The sequence below is a fragment of the Mustela nivalis genome (assembly GCF_964662115.1).
Source record: "Mustela nivalis genome assembly, chromosome: 7".
In the NCBI taxonomy this organism is placed as follows: Eukaryota; Metazoa; Chordata; class Mammalia; order Carnivora; family Mustelidae; genus Mustela; species Mustela nivalis.
This window is the reverse complement of record NC_139026.1, coordinates 9063585-9088394: the sequence shown is the minus strand read 5'-3', so window position 1 is coordinate 9088394 and position 24810 is coordinate 9063585. Positions and strand designations below refer to the sequence as shown.

At 47.1% G+C, this 24810-nt stretch overlaps 1 protein-coding gene across 1 annotated transcript in view; it reads right to left on the bottom strand.

The window, feature by feature from the left end:
- FAM227A (family with sequence similarity 227 member A) overlaps positions 1-24810 on the bottom strand; it is a gene marked incomplete at its 5' end in the record, with an annotated part of 78196 nt that overhangs the window by 41785 nt on the left and 11601 nt on the right. Inside the window, 5 exons of the mRNA XM_082739026.1 lie at positions 8101-8180; positions 9643-9747; positions 15386-15509; positions 17453-17557; positions 18027-18128. Coding sequence (XP_082595152.1) covers positions 8101-8180; positions 9643-9747; positions 15386-15509; positions 17453-17557; positions 18027-18128 — 516 coding nt within the window. The remainder of the gene's footprint in view (positions 1-8100; positions 8181-9642; positions 9748-15385; positions 15510-17452; positions 17558-18026; positions 18129-24810) is intronic.

Sequence of the window (24810 nt, the reverse complement as noted above, 5' to 3'; positions counted from 1 at the left end):
GCCTAGAGCGGACACTTCCCATTTAGTCTCTTGGGTTGTGACCAATGACCAGGTCTGAGCTGTGAGGTAAGGCAACTATTGTGTGGGTGGGGGGTAAGCTGAGACCACTCTGGGATCCTCTCCCCACCACGGCCCAGAGGAGAGGGAACCCTTCTGCCCCACGTGCTCACCCTGCTGCTCCGATCCCCTGTGCCGAGGGCTCAGCTGTGATGGGACAGGGTGGCCAGGGAGCCAGGTTTTGAGCCAATGTGGGATTCAATCTGGGGCTGCCCAGAAGTATCTGGGAGGGCAGTGGGCTTTACAGATCTGGTATTAGCAGGTATGGGCATGAGCTGGAGGAATTGGGGTCATTCCAATTAATGACCGTTACTGTACCCATGCCCTGTAACTCGGGAAAACTGGTTAAAGTGAGCAGACATTCTAATAGGACCCGACTGAAAAAGCCTGGGCATTTCCTGTCATTGGACTCAATCTGCAAGAATGAGTATCAGTCGTGATGTTCATGTTGCAGGTTAAGAACACAGAGGCTCAGTTTTGCTGAAAGCTGTACAACTGAGAGGCAGTATCACCCGGAGGGAAATTTAGATCTTCCAGAACCAAGAGGTCTGTTTTCCTGTCTTCACCTATGGCTCCATGAGGGTCTTTCACTCCTAGCTCCCATATTTTGTCACCGATATAGATGACTTCGGTAGGACTTGTTCATTCTTTAATCTAGACCTCCCCTCCAAAGCCTAGTCTTATAGACTTAACTACCTAGGTGATACCTGCGTCCATACTTCTCACATGTATGTTAAAGGTAAGTTCAAAGCTGAACTCTTGGTAACCTTCCCTTATCTCCCCTCTTCTCTGAGTACAAGGGCACCGTTCAGATGCCTAAGCAACACCCCAGGGAATCCCCCTTGGCTCCCTCCTTTGCTTCCCTGCCCCTCCTCCCCATTCCCAAAGCCAGTGGGTATGCACCTGCTGAAATACCTGGCTCCAAAACACACTTCAAGTCTTCACTCTTACCACCTGCTGTCACTTTCTCTTCCTGAGACAACCACAAAAGCCTAACTGGTCGTCTGTCCCCTTCTGTTACATTCTCCATATTCAGAAGACAAGTGTGATCTTGTAAAAATATGAATCGGAGGGTGTCATCTTCCTGTTTTAATGGATTCCTGCAGCACTAAAATTATATCCATATTCCTTACTATGACCCTCCCAGCTGTACAGGAACTAGCCCCTGCTACTTCCCCAGCCTCAACTCCTGCCCCTTTCCTACAAGGGCTAGTGACAGTATTGTTGGCCTTCTCGCTGTTCCTTGAATATCTCAAGGGTTTTTTGGTTTTTATTTCTCACCTCAGGGCCTTTGCAAATACTGTTCCCTTTTTTCTGGAAGGTTCTTCCATTCATTCTTTTAATGGCTGACTCCTCATCTTTGGTTCTTAGCTCAAAGTGCTCTTTCTGGTGATGTTACCTGTCACATGTGTGCCCTGGCTTCTCCATATACACAAGATTCATGCCCCAAGGTGAAAGACTCACACTGCTCCCCTAGCTGCTTCTGTGGCTGGGATGCGTACATTTCACCTACGGTCTACCTTTCAGATGCACCGCACCTTCCTGATCCTTTGAGGTACAAATGAGCAAAGGGATGAGACAGCACCATGCAGACTCCAGTTCCGGGATGACCACTGACAGGAAAGCAGAGTGGAGCTTGGAGCTCCCACTCCCCAGGAACACTGGTCCGGGGCCAGCAGTGTCCCTTGGCAGAGATGGGGCATCTTGGGCATCGCTCTCCATGGCACGGCCTCTGAAACTAACGAGCTGGCCCTCCCAGGGGAGCAGTGCGCCACCATTTTCCTTGAATACATTTCTTCCTGGAGGAGATCCCACTGATTGCAGGTAAAAAATCTGACAATGACTGTTCCTTCTAAAGACTGTCTTTGCCGATCTTCTCTAATATTTGTTAAATGAATGAATGACCCTGCCTCTAAAAGGCAGAAGTCCGTATTTATAGCGGAGCCTCGGAGCCTCGTAGCAGAAGCCCAATATACCATTAGAAGCTTTGTCATTCCCACTCGGCAGAATCCCCCAACACTAGATAAGAAAAGGACAGACCACAGGTCGGACTTAAAGCAGCTTAGAACTGCGGACTCTTAGACAGATTGTTGCCATTGAAAAACATATTTTGAACAAAGACTGCTATTTCCGTGAGCAGATGAGAAAGTAAGTCTGCTAAAAATGAGAGAGAGGCTCTGTCCTCACCATGGAATCCCACCAGTCCATCCTGGTTCCCCCAGTAAAACTTCAGCGAATTTCACAGTTGGAAAGCTTTTGATTATTTCTATTTCTGGGGCAGAAAACTGAATCTTTAGCTGGGTTTCTGAAATAACTCTCAGGGGGATTTTATGTTATTTCAGTACAAAGAAACTACATTTTGTTTTGCACGGTGGTGACAGGCAGTGCAGAAACGTTAAATGATGTGATCTTGGTCTCCGAGTGACAGCCCTCTGCAGTGCCTGCTCTGTCTCTACTTCTTGGGGACGGACACTTGTAAGGAGACCATCATCATATGCTGAGTGCGGGACCAAGACTTCACACAGATGGCCCCATGCGTGAGAGGTCAGGAGGTATCCGTTGAGTGTCTGTGCTAGGTCTGTCCTAGGAGCTGGAGATAAAACAGTGAGAAAAACGGCCCTGTCCTCCTGATGAGGGAGCAGGAGGCTGGCTGAGGATGGAGCAGGGGCTGGTGCCTTGCACCCCCTCTCTACCCACTCCCCTTGGTAATATATGTGACATTCCACAGGCACCTCTGACTGCCCTAAAAGAAGAACAAATAGTTAACTTGCAGAGATCACAATCCTGCAAGGCAGGAGTCTCTCTTGGTTTACAAATGTCCTTGAGATTTACAACAAAGAAGTTGCTTATCAATAGCCCAATTTCCAAAGATACAGAACTCAGTTCCTCAAGCCCTAACGTCATCCTCCCCTCCATAAAAAACCGAAGGAGACGAGACGGAGGTAGAAGGAAAAGTAAATAAAGTTAAATTTCTTTTAAAACCTAAATCTCACTAACAAGGACCTTTGATAGCAGGAATGTAACATTCCATCAGGAGACTCCCAATTGTCTTTATGTTAGTGCCTCATTAGAGGGAAAGTGGCCTTGGCTTGATAGTAACCAGGCCTTCAATATCCTGACAGTCTTCTTTATCCCAATAGCCCTTCTGAACAACCCTTTGTCCTCACCTACCCAACTCCTGTGTATATAACCAGCCACTCCTCACAACCCGGGGCAGCCGCATCTCTGCCTGCCCACGGGTCCTGTCCCCGTGCTCTAATAAACCACCTTTTTGCACCAGAGACGTCTTAAGAATTCTTTCTTTAGCCGTCGGCTCCGAACCTCACCCCACCAAACCTGACTTAGGTTCTGGAACTTCATCACTCCTGGAATTGGCATCCTGATAGAGCCAGACACTAAACAACCCCCCCCCCCCCAGGGGAAGAGCTGCCTATGAGAAGCACCCTACAAGGCCTCAATGATGATAAGAGTAGCTGGGCGGTCAGGACCCACCTTGCTGGCGTGATGTCAGTGAACTTGGGATCTGAAGGACAAGAAGGAGCCAGCCATTCCCTAGAACTCTGAGAAGAAAGCACATTCCAGGCTAAGGTCACAGTGCACAGGCCCAACCGGACATAGGCCTGGAGTGTCCAAGAGGCCGAAGGAAGTCTGGCGGGCTGATGTCTGGTGCCGAGGGAGTGAAAGGAGGCGAGAAGTCTGGGGAGAGAGGTGGTGGCCGGATTCTGCAGGGCGGTCCATGTCAGGCTAAGGCATCTGGATTGATTCTAAGTGCACTGGAGAAGGCGCTGGAGCTTTTAAGCAGAGAATAGTCTGATCTGGTGTGTGTCTGTGAAAAAGTGGTTCTCATCCCTGTGTACAGACGGGTCTGGGGTCAAGCGTAAAAGGGAGGAGCCCAGGAAGAGGCTGCTGCCCTCAGCCAGACGCTGGGTGCTGGGAATCCATGACCTCCTCCCCGCTGCCTTGTTGATGATGGGGGAGCAGAAGGCTGGCGGAAGGCAAAGCGTGAGGTTGACGCCCTGCAAACCACCCCTCCCCCACAGGCCTGGGTGGGACACGTGTGACATTCTTCCAGGAAACTTTCAACTATCTTATTGATAATGCCTTGCCAGAGGGGAAAACAACTTGAACTTGACAATAATAAAGCCTTCAGTATCTGATAGGTCCATTTTAGCACAAGAAAGTTCTTTGGAAAACCTCCCCTAGCCTTATGTCCCCCCAACCCCACAGTAGAAAACCAACTGCTCCTCACAACTCCCGGGGCAGCTCTTTCTGCCCTGGGGTCCTGTCCCCTTGCTTCAAAGACGTCTTGAGAATTCTTTCGTGGCTGGAGGCTCCAAACCCCACCCCACTAGCCTTACCTATATTCCCAAACCTGCTCATTGAGCTCCCCACGCCCACCTTGAGGCCCCAGGGGCAGTTGGATACACCAGGGCAGGGAGAGAGATCTGAGTGTCACTGGTGCCAAAAGCCAGATAAGGAGCCAGCAGAAGGCTAGCTGAAGACAAAGCATGAGCTGACACCCTACAGGAACTCCCACCCCCACTCCTGGGAGGCTTTTACTGGACATTATTCCGGGAATCCCCCAAGTATCTTGTTAATGCCTTGCTAGAGGGGTAAAGAACCTTAACTTGACAATGGCAAAGCCTCTATTATATGGTAGGTCCTCTTCAGCGTATGAAAATTCATTTGAATCCTCCCTTTTCCTTAGTTCCTCCAACTCCGCAAAGTCCCAAGCATAGAATGGGCCCTTCCTCAAAAGGGCGCCTCCCCCTGCCCCCAGCCGCTTTCTGCCCTTGGGTCCTGTATCTGTGCTTTAATAAAACCACCATTTTGCACCAAAGAAGTATTAAGAATTTTTTCTTGGTCATGGGCTCCGGACCTCACCCCACTGAACCTCACCTATAGTCCAAAACCACATCAAGAAGACTAGATAAAAAAATAAAATTTAATTAAAAAAAAAAAAGGAGGACTAGATGAGACCACCTGGGAAAACAGGTAGAGGGGAAGGGGAGGACAGACTGACGGACAGGAAGGCAGGCACTTGCAAAACTGGCAACATAGAAGCCAAGAGAAAAGAAGTCTGGTGAAGGTGGGAGCAGCCAACCACGAGACGGGGACTAGAGTGGTGAGCAGATCAGGGCTGAACCACGGAGGCAGGAGCAGCTACTAGGACGCGCTGAAGGCGGGATCTGTGGGTACAGATGAGGCTTTTGAGAAAGCCTGGTGGGAAGGGTGGCAGGAAATGGGGGTGCAGAGGCAAAGGCAAGAGGTGCCAGAGCAGGAGTGTTGGGTGATGGAAGCCAGTCAACAGTGGGAAAAGATGATGAAAGACGGGGTTGTGCCCACAGGGGACGAGGTCCAGACCCAAGTGCGGCAGGGCCCTTCCTCCACAGGCATCAGGGGCTGGTGGATGGTGAGGGTACAGATCTGGGTAGGAAGGTGAGGGCCGGGAGAGTGTATTGTGTGGAGGTTTCTGTGATGTGTCCCGCATGTTGTCTGTGAGACTCGTGCTGCATGAGTGACCCTGGGAGACCGATTCGTTGACCTTAGCTGACCTTCAGGTCCCAACTGGCCCTTCTGGTCTGGACACCAAGACCCTCCAGATCCAGGCAGGGCCGGACCCCTGGATGGGAATCCGGGAGGGGAGGCGAGCACCTCTAAACCAGGCTCCCAGGAGACGTAAAGATATAACAGAGAAATGCAGCTTTCCAAACTGCCCGTGGGCAAACAGTGTTTAACTTCAGACCCCCATGTGCCCTATAAATAGTTATGTGCCCTATAAATACGGCCCTTATGGGCACAGTCAATTGGAATTCTCACCGAGGGGAGGACACTCCGCCCAGGCCTTTCCTGGGGACTCCTGCCTGGCTGTCACCACAGGGCTGCCCTAGCCAATAAGAGGCTGGATATCTGAAGTGTCCTATTTGATGGAACTTTGTCTTCTCCTTTACTGCCCTCACCTATGCACAGATTTCCCTTTTCTATTAGATTTTTATATAATCAACAAAGTGTCTCCCCCAGTATTGATTTTATATAATCAATAAAGTGTCTCCCCCAGTCAAACTGAAGAGTATGGTGGCTGCTGTGAATCTTCTCTTCAGAACAGAGAGCAGGGTTTTAACCCAACACCTTCAGCCCCTGTGGGGGACACAGACTTTCCAAGGAATACTGGGATGGCCAGTTGGATTTCCAGATCCCCAAGTGTCCTCACCTCCTGTTTTCTGAAAGCGGACATCCTGACCATGTGTGGGTGTCAGCGATAGCCTCTATCCCACTTTACAAAAGAAAAGGCACACCTTTCACCCATTCCAAACACTGGGTGACCGTTGCAGGGTGGAAACAGCCCCAACTTGGCACCAGACTAAGGGCAAAGGCTGGTCTGACAGTGAATCAAGCCTCACAGGCTACTTAACATGGTATTAGAAATGAGGACGTCGGTCTACAGCTTAAAGATTAGTGAGGGAGAGACAGCCACGATCAGTGGATGACCCAATAATTCCCTCGCTCGGGAGGAGAGGGCTCTGAGTGGTAGAACAAGATGTGGACCAGAGTGGAGACTACCCACCCTGATGGATTTGGCTGAGGTAGAAGGATGACTGGGCTCCTTCTGCAAAGAGCCGGAACATAAATGAGCTTTGTAGGCCGTAAAGTCTGTATCACAACTACTCAACCCTACGAAGATGGTCAAAGGCAGTAGTCAACCAGTGACCTCGCCTGGGTACCAGTGATGTATTACTTACAAAAATGGGCAGCAGCAGGCCTCATTCGTGGCTTTCCCAGGCATTTACTTTTTTTCCAACTCTCTGGAAAAAGGAGGTCTTGCTAGGGAGTGTTTGGCAGGTTTCGTGTTACCAGCGGGGTGGGTGGCAGTGAGGGGAGGGGGCTTACTTGGGGACAAGAGGGATCAGAGGCCAGGTGAAGCTAGGGAGGTATTTTTCATTTGGGCTGGGGAAGGGTGTTTAGGGGAAGGGGAATAGGCTGGGGCCGGGGTGGGGGTGGGGGGACAGTATGACATAATTAGATCTGCATTTTGAAAAGATTGCAGGGGTACTGGGGAGCCTGAGGGAGCCAGGAGCTTACCGCAATGGTGAAGGAGCTCCAACTGGACTGTTGGGGGGGGGGGGAAGGGTAGGATGGTTCTGGAGCTGCCTGGGAGGGAACACCACAGGGCAGGGCAGAGAGGGGCAAGCCTCTTGATGCAGGAAACAATGGCAGAAGAAAAATTAAATTCCCTGAGAACAACCCACTGATGAGTCCTTGAAACGGGCAGTGACCTTCCTCTAGGAACTCAGCTGCCTCAATGTTAATGCTTCGGGAAGGGCAAAATGCAATCTCAACCCCACCCCCAGGATCCTGTGAATCTACTTTAACATGTAAAAATTCTTTGGAAACTTCCTTTGTCTCTGCTCCCCAAGATATATGTTGGCAATCATCCCCCAAGCCTAACACCCACTAATATACATCTAAAGGGTCTCATGACTAAGGTTTTACTAGACACTAAAATGACATTTTTTCAACAGTAGCTAGCCCCCCCTCAAGTCCTGGACACCTTGCTTCCAAAATTCCCTGGAGACTTATGCTCTCCCTAGCCCCCTCCCAATTTGAAATTATATCAGGGGCCACTCCTCATGACCCCTCTATCTGCCCACAGGTCCTGTCCCTGTACTTTAATAAAACCACCCTTTTGCACCAAAGATGTCTCAAGAATTGTTTCAAAAGGAAGCCGGCAGCTTTGAATCCTAACATCTTTCCTACATCAGATAGGACAGCCAGCTGCGGGTTTATGGTGAGGAGTGGTAGGGGAAGCTATGAAAACACTTTGAGCTGAGCCTATGCTTAGAAACTGCTTCCATCCCCTTCACCCCCAAATCACTGCATTTCTGTGGTGACCTTCTGGTGGTTCTACTCATGTGCACAGATCTAGAGGACCACCAAGACCCCTCCCCAAGATGATGGACAGGGAGTACAGAGACATGGCACCAACTAGAAGTCACTGAAGCTTTTGGGGATGCAAGGGGTCTGGGTCTGTGCCCCTCTACTCACCTTAGGGTAGGAAACTTTCTTGTACTGGATAGATGTCTGAGAGACAGGTCTCTTAGAAGTGAACAAAGAGAACTCTCTTTCTAGGGAAGAGAAAGAAAAATGTGCTTTATTCTTTCCCAGACAGGACACTGCAGACCACAAGTTCTGACACAGCCCCCTCCCTGGAGGCCACAGCAACAGCAGGACAATGAACCTCAGGCAAACCAGAGCCCCTCAATCATTCCCTCTGCTGTGTGACCTTCGGCAAGTTACCTAACCCCTGATCCTGTTAAAGGTTTGAGTACTAAACACCTTGCAGGGCTGGTGAACCAATTAAAGTAAATAATGTAAGCAGAGGCCAGTACCCAGGGCAAGCACTCAACTCCTATGAAAAAATAAATAAATAAATAAATAAAGTACTGGCTTCAAAAGAAAAACAAAAAACTCAAAACCCTGAAATATCAAAATGAGTAAATGTTGAATTAAACGCTTAAAAAAGTAACAGTCAGGGCGCCTGGGTGGCTCAGTGGGTTAAGCCGCTGCCTTCGGCTCGGGTCATGATCTCAGGGTCCTGGGATCGAGTCCCACATCAGGCTCTCTGCTCGGTGGGGGGCCTGCTTCCCTTCCTCTCTCTCTGTGATCTCTCTCTGTCAAATGAATAAATAAAAATCTTAAAAAAAAAAAAAAAGTAACAGTCTATCAACCTGAGGGAGGGTCATTAAAGTTGGAGACAGTTTACAGTTTACATTTTTTTTTTCACTTTGAAACTTCTGTGTGTTTCCTGGTGATTCCTGGGAAAGAAGATGGCTTCCCTGTGCCCTGGGCTAGTGCTTCCCAAACTGGACAACACTCAAAGATCATGGCGGGGGGCAGGGGGCGCCTATCCAGAGATGCTGACGCGGCCTATCATTCTAGGCTCTGCCTGCGCCCCTCCAGGGTCAGGAAGATAGATCACCATGGTGTGGACAGTACTGGTGTGGACAGTACCGCCTCTCAGGAGGCCCCTCTGTCCTGCTGAGCGGCCTCACGTTCCCTAAGGGAGGTAGACCCTGGGGCTACTAGGGACGTGGCTGTGTGGCCTAAATTTCCCACTGTGCCACCGGGCTGTGCATCCGGGGCGGAGAGCCCTTTCCTCATCTGTGGCATCAATAAGAAAGGAAGTCTTCCGCCACTGACTTCTCTGAACTCTTAACTCTCCTTATCTGTGAGATGGATTTAGTGTGTCCTTGAGTTGGTTGGTGTGAGGATTAAGTAAAAGGATAAGGAGGCCAGCAAGGAGCCTGACCCAGAGCAGACACCCAGTCCCTGGCATCCGTGAGTACAGTACCAAGTCCCACCCCTGCATCCCAGCGGTGATGCTGCGGAGTCTAACTATAATTTCTAAGCACGAGGCATTTCAGTCATTTTGGTGGCTAATGTGGGGGAGTGTGAGAGGGAACCTGGCCTGAGTACTTACATACCAAGGCCCTATCCTGCCCCAGCTGGATGGCAGCTGGCACGGCAGGGGAGCCGGCAGGGGGGCCGGGGGGTGGGTGGGCGCTAGGTGCACGAGGGGTAGCTTACTCTTTAACAGTCTTCTCTGCAAAATTAATTTTTCTCTCCGGAATCTCTCTGGATCCAGTTCTGAGTAGTTCCAGCTGTTGTAGCTCTGTAGGCAAGGGTAGATGCCTAAAGGAGTGAAGAATGAGGAGGAAAACCTCCATAAAGGAGAAAGGAGGCAGAAAGCTGAAGACAGAGCCCCCACCCCCCTGCTGGTCCTGGGGCGGGGGGGGGGGGGGGAGCTTCTAGCATTAGCCTCGCCCTACACTGGCCCTGTGGTCTTGGGGGAGTCACTTCCTCTGTGGGAGGCTTTGGTGCCTTCTTCTGGAAAAGAAATGGTTAGGTTTGCCCTACCCCACCCCTCCGACCCCCCAAAAGCATGGATGGGTCTGATGACTGGATCACACCAGGACATGTGACCCTGTGCGGCACAGATGTGAAGGCAGGCATTGTCATCATTCCTTTTCCTGCTTATCTTCTCTGCTCTCGCTGAACTATGAGCCCCCTGAGTGCAGGACCTGGATCTTACTCACTTTTACCCCTCGAGGGCTTAGCACTGGACCTAGAGCATGACAGAGAGGAGCTTAGTATTTGCTAACCCAAAGGGCTCTCCCTAAACATTTGATGGTGATGTTAATGGGCCTAATGCTTTTCTTGTAAGCAAACCATGTGTTTCAGAGTCTTGGCTTCTTGGAACCTGAACCCTCAGACATTAGACGGACTCCACTATCTCCCTCCGTTCTTTGGTTTAGAAAGGAAAAGACCAAGGATTGCTTGAGAAATCTTGAACTCTCATGCAAAGACGCTGTCTCCATTGGACAAAGTAAGTGGACAAGAAGTTTATTATTGAGGATGGATTAGGGGAAAGAGGTACAACCTTGGACAAAAAAGGAGAATAAAAAAGGAGGAACAAAAAGAAAAAGGTCAGAGAATGCGAGGCAAGATAGCAGAGTGGTTGGGGTGCCTGGGTAGCTCAGTGGGTTAGGCCTCTGCCTTCGGCTCAGTTCATGATCTCCAGGTCCTGGGATCAGGCTGACATTGGGCTCTCTACTCAGCGGGGGACCTGCTCCCCGCCACCCTGCCGCCTGCCTCTATGTCTACTTGTGATCTCTCTCTCTCTGTCAAATGAGTAAATAAAACCTTCAAAAAAAAAAAGATGGTGTAGTGGTCAAAGACCTAGCTGTGCAGTGGGACAGCCTGGATCTGAATGCCTACGCCCCTATTTTTGCTGCGGGACCTCATTGATTTTGCATATATTAAGAGGATCAAATGGGTGTGTGGTGGGGGGGGAGACTTAGCAGGCCCTGGGCTGTTATCCTTGAAAAATCTTGCTTGTGAGGTTGGCCTTTGGCCAGCATGTGCAAGTTGGCTGGTAAACATTTCTTTATATGATACCATTTTCCCTAACTAGTTAGAAGAAGTGATACATTTCTAGAAGTGTACAAACTACCAAGACCGAATCATGAAGAAATATAAAATCTGAACAGACCGATAACGAGTTAGGAGGTGGAATCAGTGATCAAAAAACCTCCCAAACAAAGAACAGCTCAGGACCAGATGGCTACACAGGCAAATTCTACCAAATATTTAAGGAATGAACTCCAATCTTTCTCAAACTCTTTCAAAACACTGAAGAGGAGGGAACACTTCCAAACTCATCTTACGAGGCCAGCTTTACCCTGATACCAAAGCTAGATAAGGACACTACAAGAAAAGAGAACTACAGGCCAATATTCCTGGTGAATATAGACATAAAAATTCTCAAAACAATATTAGCGAACAGAATTCAAGATCACATTAGGAGGACTGTACACCATGATCAAGTAGGACTGCGCCCTGAGATGCAAAGATGGTTCAACATCCACAAATCAATCACTGTGATACACCATATTAATAAAAGGAAAAATAAAAATCACCCGATCATCTCTGTAGATGCAGGAAAAGCATTTGACACAATTCAACATCCTTTCATGATAAAAACTCTCCACATTTGGGTACAAAGGGAACGTAACTTAATGTAATAAAGGCCACATAGAATAAGCCCACAGCTAATATCATACTCAATGATGAAAAGTGTTTCTTCTAAGACCAGGAATGAGACAAGGATATCCACTCTCACCACCCAGAATAATTAGACAACAAAAAAAACCACAACAACAACAACAAAAAAAACCCCACAAACCCCAAACAAAACAATAACAACAACAACAAAGATGAAAAGAAAGGAAAGAAAGAAAGAAAAAAAAGAAAATATCCAAACTATCCAACTCAGAATGGAAGAAGTAAATTTGTCTCCGTTTGCGGATGACATGATGTTGCATATAGAAAAACCTAGAGTCCACCAAAAAAAGTTAGAATTAATCAACAAATTCAGTATATTGTCACGATACAAAATCAACATATAAAAGTCAGTTGGGTTTCTATATTCTATACACTGACCATGAGTTATGTGAAAAAAAAGAAAGAAAACAACCCACTCACAATAACATCAAAAACAGCAAACTACTTAGGAGTAAATTTAACTAAGGACGTGAAAAATCTATATGTTGAAGACTGTAAGACACCGATGAAAGAAACTGAAGAAGAAACAAATTAATGGGCAGATATGCTATGTCATAGATCAAAAGAATTAAAATTATGAAAATATCCAAACTACCCAAAGCCACTATATATTCAATGCAATCTCTATCAAAATTAAAAAAAAAAAAATTCCAACAGTCTTTTTCACAGAAGTAGAGAAAACCATCCTAGAATTTGTGTGGATCCACAAAAGACCCTGAACAGCCAAAGCAATCTTGAAAATAAGCAAAGCCACAGACATCACGCTCTCTGACTTTAACCTATATTACAAAGCTAAGAAATCAAAAAATAGTCCAGTCCTGGCATAAAAACAGACACATGGATCAATGAAACAGACTGAGTGCCCAGAGATAAAATGTGGTCAAGTAAAATTTGATAAGGCGGCCAAGACTATACAATGCGGAAAGGACCGTCTCTTCAATATATGGTGCTGGGCGAAGAGGAAAGCCACACGCCAACGAATGAAACTGAACCCTCTTCTTTTACACCCCTTACAAAAATCGACTTGAAATGGATTAAGGACTTAAATGTGAGATCTGAAACCACGAAACTCCTGGGAGAAAATAGAGGGGAAAATCTGACATTGATCTTGGCAATGACTTTTTGGTTACGACACCAAAAGCACAAGCAACAAAAGCAAAAAATCAACAAGTGGGACTACATCCAGCTAAAAAGCTTCTGCATGGCAAAGGAAACAACAAAGTGAAAAAGCAACATTTGGAATGGAAGAAAACCTTTGCAAACCATAAATCTGGTAAGGAGTTAAATATCCAAAGTGTATAAGGAACTCATAGACTCCATAGCAAAAAACAAACACATCATCTGATTAAAAAATGGGCAAATTAAAAAATATCTGAACAGGTATTTTTCCAAAGAAGACATGGCCACCAGGTACGTGAAAAAGGAGTCGGCATCACTTATCAACAGGGAAATGCAAACCCAAATGCAAACCCAAACCGCAAGGAGATGTCCTTCTCACATTTGTTCTACGGCTATTATCAAAAAGACAAGAGATAACAAGAGTGGGGAAGGGCGTGGCGAAGGAACCCTGCGTAGGAATGTACACTGGTACCGCCACTGTGGGAAACGGTAGGGAAGCTCCTCAAAAAATTAAAAACTGAACTACCGTACGATTCGGGAATCCCACTCCTGAATACAGATGTCCAAAGGAAATGAAATCCCTGTCTCCATGAGATCTCTGTAGGGTCATGTTCACTGCAGCATTAGTCACAACAGCCAAGACAGAGAAACAACCTGGGTGTCCATCGATGCATGAATGGAGAAGGACAGGGGTACAGCTACATGATGGAATATTATTCAGCCATAACAAAAGAAGGAAAATCAGACACTGGGACAGCATGGATGACCCTTGAGGGCGTTATGCTAAAGTGAAATAAGGCAGACAGAGAGGGACAGAGACTGTAGGATCTCACTTACAGGTGGAACCTGAAAAACCAAACTCATAGAAGCAGAGAGATGAATGGTGGTTGCCAGGGGCTGGGGCGGGAGTAAAGGAAGAGATGTTGGTCAAAGGACATAAACTTCCCATTATGGGAGGAACCAGTTCCAGGATCTAATGTACAAGCGTGATGACTATACTTACTAATACCGTGTTGTAGGGATGGCTGGGTGGCTCAGCCGGTTAGGCATCTGCCTTTGGCTCAGGTCATATTCCTGGGGTCCTGAGATCAAGCCCTGTATCAGGCTCCCAGCTCTGCAGAGAGTCTGCTTGTCCCTCTGTCCCTCCCCTTGCTCATGCTCACACTTGTTCTCTCTTGCTCTCTCTCTCTCAAATAATAAAACTTAAGGGGTGCCTGAGTGGTTCAATGGGTTAAAGCCTCTGCCTTCGGCTCAGGTCATGATCCCAGGATCCTGGGATCGAGTCCCGCATCGTGCTCTCTGCTCAGTAGAGAGCCTGCTTCCTCCTCTCTCTCTGCCTGCCTCTCTGCCTACTTGTGATCTCTGAGTGTCAAGTAAATAAATAAAATCTTTAAAAAAATAAAAAAAATAATAATAAAACTTAAATAAAATAAAAAAAAATACCGTGTTGTATATTTGAGTGCTGCTATGAGAGTAGACCTTAAGTTTTCTTGCCATAACAACAAAACAGTAATTATGGGTGAAGGATGTGTTCACTAACCTTATTATGGTTAACATCTCCAACATGTACCTGCATCAAGTCATCACTTTGGGCATTTTAGACTTAAACAATTTATATGTCAATTATAACACTATAGCTGGGGTGCAATTTTTTTCCTAACTGATCAGAATGGCTCACTGGGCCCAGGCTAGCTGCAGAACAATGAGGCTTCTGCGGAACATCTGGTTTTCTGGCATTTTGGTATAGGATAGACAGAGGTATCTACGGCCCCCAGTATAGACCTTGGGTCATGTGTCTCTAGTAGGCTTCCCCGGGCAGAGACATCACACGCGCTGCTACATTTTGTTGCAGAGGGATGAGCGCACGTTGCCTAACTTTTCAGGGAAGGGAGGGAGCAGAAGGAAGCCTGCCCATGAATTCCTCCAGACTCTGTCTTTTCCCCTAAGAGTTGCTATGACCTTAGCCATGAATGTAACTACACGCTGAGGCTATGAGATCTCCCAGAAAATATCCTAATGTGGCAATGAACCTGGAGACCCCCAAGACAGCAGGGAAGAAGTGCTGACTTAGGATAGTACTTAGTACACGGGAGCTTCTTAATAGGTAGTAGGTGTTAATGACCTTAGAAAATAGCTCGGTCAAGAAGAGGGGAATAGGGAACGGGAGTGACAAGTAGTTAAAAGTGAACATCAGCCTGGCACTGTGTGTGGCAGGGACTAGGGGACTACAGTTGGGTCACATGGGGTCACCTGGGATGCTTCCAACCAGCATCCTTTCTTGGGTTCCTGAGCTCTGGGTCCATTAGTCCACAGCATGTGGCTAACTACACTCTGCTGAAACCTCCTTTCTGCAGATTACCGGGCACAAAGAGGGGACTAGGAATGTCTCAGAATTGTCTTTTTGTGGAAGCAAGGAAATTGGTACTCCTGGGGGCTGTAACCGCACATCTTCCCTTCTTTGATGTCAACAAGAGAAAGGGACAAGGGTTTCAGTGAAGGGTGTGATGGTAAACCACACCCCTAGGCTCAGGCAGGAGTGTGTTTCTAGAATCGCAACCTCCCCGACCCCAGAGCAGCCCCCTCTTACCTGAAATCCACAGGCTCACCGTGTTACAGATGCTCGATTTGAATTCGTGCGTGTTGAACCAGGATTGAGGGAAGCAGCAACAGAAGCTGGTATAGACGGCTTTACTCAGCAGCGATGGCAGCTTCTGTGGGTCGGCAAACAGAACTCAGGCAACATCCTGGACATTTCTAGACCCAGAAAAGAGCTCTGAACTGCAGAAAGGATCTGTGATAAAACTCTCTACCTGATACAGCACTGCTTTCCACCCAGGGAGAGGGAGCGATTTCCATCTGCTGCTGGCCCACATTGTGCTGGACTCCTCACCCTACCTGGGGACCACACCTAAACCTCATGAGAGGCTTGGCCAGGAACCTCCCCCTCCCCCAGGTCCTCTGCTCGCCATCTGCGGCTCAGCCCATTTTGCCAAAGTGTAGCCTATACAACAAGATACATTTGATCTGCCCATCTTTCTACCTCCCAGATACCTAACTGTACTACTACTGTTTCGGTTTTTTCCTATGCATAATTGGTACTGTTGTTTCTTCTTAACTATGGTTGGTCTCAAACTATACATTTATATCTGACCTTCTTAACTATGATCTCAAGTTATACACTTGATCTCAAATTATACATTTATATCTGGCCTTATTCATTTACCAATATAATGTAAACACTTCTTCGGGTTGTTATCAACTCTTTGGAACTTTTTTCCCCCAAGAATGACCTTCATAATATTGGGCTGATTGGCATATCAAAATTTACTTCGACATCCCCCATCAATGGCTGTTGCCTTGTTTCTAAGACTTTACAAATTACGTGGACTAGTTGTTTTTATTTGTTAAGTATCTCTGTGTCTGGCACATAGCAGGCAGTCAAAAATCTGTGAAAAGCATGTGTGAAAGCAGCTTTTCCTGAGTATTTGATTATGACCTCCAGAAGACGCAATCATGATAGTAATTATAGCAGCTATCATACACTGGGGGCTTATCAGGTGCTGGGTACTGTGTCAGGGGCCTTACAAACATCATCTCATTTAATCCTTAGTACAACTCTGGGACTGAGCCATCATTGTGCCCATTTTATGGATGATGAAACTGAGGCACGGAAAATCTAAGTGACTTGGTAGGCGCACACTTAATTAGTATAAGCGCCTTGTAGCAAAGATGTATCAACTCACTTCCCAGACTGTCGGAATGCCATTTCCCTAGATCCTTCACAACCATGGGAACCACTCTTTTTAATCCATGCACTCTAGCAGGTAAAGAGGGGTATCAAATGATTATTGTTTTAATTTGTATGTTTGGCTGTTGTTAAGGGTGAACCCTCCCCCGCCCCAATCTGTATTCCTTCCCTGGGGAATTTCTAGTTTAAGCACTTTGTCAATTGGTCTGTGCAGTGTTGCATTTTCTTCTCACTGATTTGTAGAAATTCTTTTTTTTTAAAGTGTTTATTTACTTAAGTAATCTCTGCACCCAATGTGGGGCTCGAACTCACAACCCTGAGATCAAGAGTCGAATGCGCCTCTGACGGAGCCAGCCTGGTGCACCAATTTGTAAGAGTTCTTTTACATTGTGTGATGTATATGCCACGTGATTTCTGCGGTTTCTCCTTTGCCTTTTAAGTCTGACTGTGGTAATTTAAATAATTTATGTAGTTAAATTGGTCGTTGTGAATATATATATTCATAATTTTAAAATTACATACTTATTTAAATACTACAGAAATATTTAAAATAGAAAAGGAAGTCTCTTACAATCTCATTCCCCAGAGATAACCCTTGCTAAGAGTTTGGTACAAATTTTTCCAGATTTTTTTTTTCTATTCATAGGCACACATACATATATACATACACATACACATTTTTAAGCACAGAGTTCTATAAATTGCTCTGCTTTTCACTTAAAATAAACGGTATATAGATCTACTTTATTTACTGTCACTGCTGCATTACAAGTAGGTGTATGGATGTCGCACAACTTACTACTTACTGCCTCATGGGAAGAACGCTCAGGGCATTCTATTAGCATTAGAAGTGCAGAAATATCTAGTGTGATCCCCCCCCCCCTCCAAACAGTGGTTGATGCTTACTTTTAAGAGCGCCTCTTCATAGTGGGACTTGGATTCACACAATAAGAGAAAGGCATAGTTTTGGGCTATCCGGTCAAACATTTTATTCTGGAACTCCTTGTTGGGCTACCAGGAAAAAAGTGGAGAAGAAATTACTAGAGCCCCTGGTTGAAATGGCCAATGGCTGCGATGCTGAAATATGCATTTCTCTCATGTTTAGGAATATTATTCTTGAAATGTTTAACCTCATGTGATTTCTGAAACAGTACACCAATTTTTAGAGGATTTATGCGTAGAGGCTGATTGTTGAAGTAAGCGCCCAGCCAGACTCTGAGCTGGCAGGTCCTGACTCTGCTCCAGGCCCTGTGCTTGACCAGGCAAGTGACAGGGACCGGTTCCTGGTGCTCATGGGGCTACGTGTACAGTGGCTGAAGCACAGGATGTATGGGTGAGGCCCGGGGGGAGGGGGCATGGCAGATGGGGCTGCAGGGCTGCTCCCCAGAATCAGAGAGGCTCAGCCCACGTTAAAGAGGCTGGAGTTTGTTCTGCAGAAAAATAACTTAAGCAGGGAGAGAAGCGATCATATTGCATTTACCTGGTACCTCTCATGAAAGATCCACCAGAAGCTATCCAGCCATATGGCTCTTAGAGAAGGAGAAGAGAGAAACTTCTCTAATTCTTTATCCGAACAGAAAGACTTGAAGAAAAAGAAAATCACATTATTATTGCTGTTTTTTTTTTTAAGATCTTTTTTATTTATTCACTTGACAGACAGAGATCACAAGTAGGCAGAGAGAGAGAGGATGGGAAGCAGGCTCCTTGCCAAGCAGAGAGCCCAATGCGGGGCTTGATCTCAGGACCCTGAGATCCTGACCTGAGCCGAAAGCAGAGGCCTTAACCCACTGAGCCACCCAGGCGCCCTTACTGCTGTTGTTTTTGAAAAAAACATTTTTCACCTGGGTCAAAGGCTGATTAATAATCTTCTCCATCCAAGACCCGCCTTTCCTCCTACTTTCCACAGCTTGTTACTATTATTACTAATCACTCCGTCTTCCCGCAAGTCATCTTTGGAATGAACCTATGTTGGCATCAACTTAAAAACAACACTTAGGGGCGCCTGGGTGGCTCAGTGGGTTAAAGCCTCTGCCTTCGGCTCAGGTCATGATCCCAGGGTCCTGGGATCGAGCCCCACATCGGGCTCTCTGCTCTGCGGGGAGCCTGCTTCCTCCTCTATCTCTGCCTGCCTCTCTGCCTACTTGTGATCTCTGTCTGTCAAGTAAATAAATAAAAATCTTAAAAAAAAAAAAAAACAACACTTATCCTTTCCAGTGAGTGCCAACTATTAGCCTTTCCAGGTGTTTTTACACGCTCTCATTTAACCACTATGATAATCTCCATTTTACAGATGAGGACATTGAGGACCCAGAGCTAAAATTACTTGCCCAAAGTAATACAGCCAGCAAGGGGCTGAGCGAGGACTGAGACCTGCCACTCCAGGCCCCTGCCCCAAGCTCTCACCTACTTGGATCAGATGTCATCAACAAACACAGATACTATACAACTGCAAATCACTGGACCAGGGGATTCTGTTGGGCTCTTAGTAAGCCTATGGAATTCTAAAATTAGATATCAGATTTCATTGTGCTGCAACAGGGTCTTGAACCTTGATTCCAAAGCTACTACCTTAATAATATAATAATATATATAATATAATATATAATAATATAATAATATGTCAGGGCACCTGGATGGATCAGTTGGGTAAATGTCTGCCTTCAGTTCAGGGCAGATGCTTGTGCTGTCTCTCTCTCAAATAAGTAAGATCTTTAAAATATACATATATACATATGTATATTTTACATATATGTGTATTTATATATTACGTATATTCATAAAAATATGAGATATATACATCTGCTATTTTTTGATAATATACATGTAATCTATATATGGGCTAATATACATAGCCCATGCGTCAGGCACTGGGCTATGCACATTCCCTCCCTGTCCCACTTCATTTTTCACAATCTGTCTGGTAGATACCACAGGCATCCCCAGTTTATAGAAGAGGAAAGTACGGATCGAAAGTTTAGGATTCTGGCCCAAGGTCACATGGCCCGGGAGGCTCTAAAGTAGGGTTACCTAACCCCTTAGCATTATGAAGAGTAAAGAGATCCCACGCTTGTCCCCCTCCTGGATGCAAAGGGAGAGACCCCCCCTCTGGCCTCCCTTCAGGCCCACGGAAGTGGAGGGCATGGTGAGTTGATAAGCAAGCCTCCCTCATTAGCAGGGAGCTCTCTGAGCCCTGGTATCTGCTTTGTCTATATCACCATGCCTCCCACTTCCCTGGAGGAAAAGTAGCTTCAGAGCAGTTAAGAGCACTGACATCAGCACCAGACAGCCCGGATTCAAATCCAGCTCTTAGACTTTAAAACTGTGTGATCTTGAACAATGTTCTTGAACCTGTATGTGCTCATTTTCCCCAACCAGATGAGACAGGGAATCTCCATAAGAAATCTGCTTTTTGCTCTTTTCCCTGCTTCTAGTCTTGCTAGGACCTGCACCACCCACTTTACATAAGCCTCATAATGCAAATATTGTATGTCCTCCTTGTAAACGACAAGAAGTTAACAATTTCTCTAGAATAGACAACATCTAAGGAAGGACCAAGTGAGAATGACCGGACATGCGGTCATGTGCATTTTCTAGATCACGGGTGCCGGACATTGACACCAGGACACCCTGGCTTCAAGGAGTAGTGTCTGGGCCTCTGTCATTGCTCAAACCAATTCCTGGCTGCCTGACAGGACATATACACCAGACCACCACCTTCAACAAAAACCCTGGACCCCAAACATAGACAAGACTCCTACCCTTTTCCTTTCTGAGTCTCCCGGATGCTCTGTCTCTACCTGCCCTCTCTCAATTCCTTCAATAAATCCTGCTTTCACACCCTGCTGGCTTGAGTTTGACTTCTAGCCTGTGAGCAGCCAGGGCCCCTCTTGGCTGGCCCTGGGGACCCCTCTCTGGATCTTGGGGCACAGCCTGCTGACATCACGGAGAATGAAGGTGACAGTGATAGTCCTGACCTCGAGGACTGATACGATGATTCCATGAGCAATGAGACATAAGAGGTGCTTAGAACCAGGCACTTGGGAAACACTCGCTAAGGGTGTGCTAGTTCCTGTTTATTTACTTATTCACACTTCTGTTTCCTTTCAAAGAGGATTTCATTTCAGCCCTTCAACAGATATTTACTGAGCACCTATTAGGTGCTTGGATGGTGATGGAGAGTTCCTGCCCTGGAGATGTTCCCAGGTAAGCAGACATTTGTAATCTAGTGTGATGGGTGCCCTGAGAGCAGGAATCCAGGGGGACGTGGAGCCCCGAGGGGCAGCTAACCTGTGCTTGGGGTACCAGGGGAGGCTTTGAGAGTAAAAATGACCGGATGAAGAAGGATTGCTGAGAGCTGCACAGACAGGGGAAAGCATGTGCCGAGGCTGGGAAACAGCAGGACACATTTGGGGAGGTTCAAGGGCTTTCTGGACCATGGAAGGCACTGGGTATGGGCACTGAGAGGTCAGGCTGTGAGACTCCTGGGGGCTGGGACTTAGGGTTCTTCCGTCACTGGACAGGGGGAGAGGGAAGAGCCGGCCCTGAAGAATTTTCAGCAGAGTGCAAACACCATGAAACTGTTGTTCTAGAAAGATACCTGGAGGCAGCACAGAAGGTGCATTAGAGGGGACTGAGATGGTGAGGCCGATGGCATGCCGAGCAGCAGGGGCAGCGATCTAGACAGGATGGTGTGGGGCCTGCACTTGGCAGTGGCAGTGAAGGAGAAGGAGGTGCAGTAAAGACAGGAAGTGAATCTCAGGACCGGCTCAGAAGCGGGGCAAGGAAGGGAGGAGACCGGCTGATGCTTGGGTGGAAGGTGGTAGTTTTCGGTAGACAGGAGGCCAAGCGGGTCTGAGGAGGCTGAGAAGTCTGGGCACCAGGAATCTGGGAGTTGGGGGCACAGCATGGGCTTTGGAGGTATGACAGAGTGGGGAGCCTCGCGTGCGGAGAAGATGACTGCTGCCCACCCTCTGCGTCCCCCATGAGTCTGTGCGGAGGGAGAAGACAGCACAGAGGCGGGGTCCTGAAGAACGTGGGCTTGGAAGACCCAAACGTGCCGCTCGAGCAGACGGGGAAGCTGCCAGAGAAACCACGGAAGGATGGAACTTCCGATACAGAGAGTCATCCTCGGGGTCAGTTCCACAGACAGCCCATCTAAGGGAACAACCGAACACACCCATTGGACTTGGCCTTCTGAGAGCGGAGGGCGGAGGGACTCGGGCTACGCTCAGGGACGGGAATGGGGGCAGGCTGCGGCAGCCCTGGGAGAGAGCGGCGGTGAGAAGCGAGGGCAGGAAGCGTCCCAGGCGAGGCTCGGTGCCAGGCCGGTGCCCACCCCTGCTGCCAAGAGAGGCGAGAAGTGACAAGGAGAGGGCGTGGCTTGTGATGGTCCTGAGCAGGACCAAAGAGGGGCCTTTTAAAGGTACGACAAAGGGGCGCCTGGCTGGCTCAGTTGGTGGAGTGTGAGATTCTTGGGTTGTGAGTTGGAGCCCCCATGTTGGGTGTAGAGATTCCTTCAATAAAAAAAAAAAAAAAATTTAAGGAAATAATGAAATGAAATTAAATTAAAATAACAGTAAGACAGAGATTTGCCTAGAGTTTCCTGGGAGCCAAAGAAAAGCATTAGTTAGAGGCACCAGTTATAAGATGAAAAGCATGCCAGGAGATGCACAGTTTTTCTGGGGATTAAGGCCTAAGGAGAACACTCCCTGTGGGCCCTCCAAAACAGGACATTAAGTAAGAGTGGTCACTGTCCTTGGGGCTACCCACAAAGCAAACTGGAACATGAGTGTGTGTGTGGCTGTGCCAGGGGGCAGGAAGTTTACGCAGGGACAGCACGTCCCTGAAACATACAATTTATTTGTTCTCAAGTCTATCCTCTACCTATCTAATTCAGAAGTGTTTTATTAGTGATCCAAAGGGACATGTGTACCCGAATGTTTACAGCAGCAATGTCCACAATAGCCAAACTATGGAAAGAACCCAGAAGTCCTTAAACAGATGAAGGGATAAAGAAGATGTGGTATACATATACAACGGAATACTATGCAGCCATCAAAAGAAATGAACTCTTGCCATTTGCAATGTCATAGATGGAACTAGAGGGTATTAAGCTGAGCGAAATAAGTCAGTCAGAGAAAGGCCATTATCATATGATCTCTCTGATAAGCGGAATGTGAGAGGCAAGGTCAGGGGTCGTGGGGGATAGGGAGGGAAAAAATGAAACAAGATGGGACCAGGGAGGGAGACAAACCATAAGAGACTCTTAATCTCCAGGAAATAAACTGGGGGTGGCTGGGTGATGGATATTGGGGAGGGTATGTGCTATGGTGAGTGCTGTGAATTGTGTAAGACTGATGATTCACAGACCTGTACCCTTGAAGCAAATTACACATTATAAGTTAATTTAAAAAAATACAAAAGTGTTTTATTTATTTAAGTAATCTCTATGCCCCATGTGGGATTTAAACTCATGACCTGAGATCAAGACTTGCATGTTCTTCTGACTGAGCCAGCCAGGCACCCCTTTTTTCTTTTTAAAGTACAGAGAAAGAGGGAAGAAAAAGCTATAACCTTATCACTCAGTGAACACTGGTAATATCTATGTATGGTTTCATCCCCAGATTTTCCTATGTGTATGCTTATGGAATACTGTGTTGTAGAGTTTTATATACTAATATTTTTCATTTAACATCACAGCAGAGCAAAATACACTCTTTATAAACACTCATTTCAATGGCTAGCTAGGCCACGATCTATGTACCCAAAATGACTGAGATGACCTTCTACTAATCATCCTTAAACAATTTCTAATAATGCAACTACCATTTTTTGAGAACTCATGATTTAACTAAGCATGGTGCCAAGTGCTTTTCATTTTTTTTTTTAAGATTTATTTATTTATTTTAGAGAGAGTGTGTGTGTACGTGCATGTGTGCTCTCTCCCATGGGCAAGGGGGTGGGGTGGGGCACAAGCAGACTTCTGCTGAGCGTGGAGCCCAACATGGGGCTCTATCCCATGACCCAGAGATCAAGACCTGAGCTGAAAACAAGAGTTGGGCACTTAACTGACTGAGCCACTCTGGCACCCTCCCTAAGTGCTTTTTATACATTTAATAAGATCCTTATTGTATTCAATTTTATAATAACACCTCTAGGTAGAGACCGCTCACATCCGTATTTTATAGAAGAAACCAGAGTCAGAGAGCTACTTTCCCGGTCTTTGCCATCATAGATAATCCTGTGGGGAGCGTCTCTTGACATTGTCCTGGGGTCAACGTGGTGCTCTGAGAGCAGGCCACTCCTCCACCTCTGAGCTAAGGACAGCAGGGTATCAGGTACCCAACCGCAGAGCCACTACTGCCTGGTCAAAGGCTTCGGTCCACTTGCTGACCGCAGTCCATGCTGGAACCAGGCACTGGAACTCCAGCAAACATCATCCCCATGCTGAGCAGTAACTGGTCAGAACAAGTCATCACTCTTAGAAAGTCAACGCAAGACACGGGGAAGCAGATGGGACAGACGCAGAGGCACAGAGGCTGCGCTGGAGAGAAGGCAGCAGGGAGGACCAGAGAAGAAGAGAGGAGGGAAGGCGGGTAGGGGGAGGGGACAGAGAAGGAGGGAGGGAAAGAGAAAGAGGACAGAGGGAGGGAAGGGAGAGAGAGATGGGGGAGTGAGGGGTTTGAAGCAGCAGTGGGAAGCGTGGCTAGTTAAGACTAAGAAGCTGGGTCCCCGCAATGGTGGGGTGACTAGTTAGGAGCCGCGGGGACCATGACTGGACAATGAACGGTAGTTAACATTCGTGAAGGGTGCTGAGGCACAGCTAGGGCTACAGATCCCCTCCTTGGCCTTCCCCCTCCCCACCCCTCCTCACACTCCTTGGCACCCCTTGGAATATATTCTAGGAATATATTCTAACTAATATCTAATTATAAAAAACAAACAAGAAATTAAGATTACTAACATACAATGTAGCTATTGACAACAGAGCATGTGTATCATTGATAAAGAAACATACACGGTGAGGGCACGTGATCAAAATTTCCTGCTGATATAGGATACGTGATCAAAACAGTGTGGAAACCAGTCCCCTGGGAGGGAGAATCTAGGTTCCGGAGGGAACGTGTGGGCTTGGGTTCCAATCTCGGTTCAGTCATTTGCAAACTGCGTGGCCCTGGCTGACTTAGTGACCTGGACTCCGTTTCCCTTCCCGGGGGTATAAGACAGGGACAGCTGCGTGTGCCTGCCATGCGCATTGCTATAAA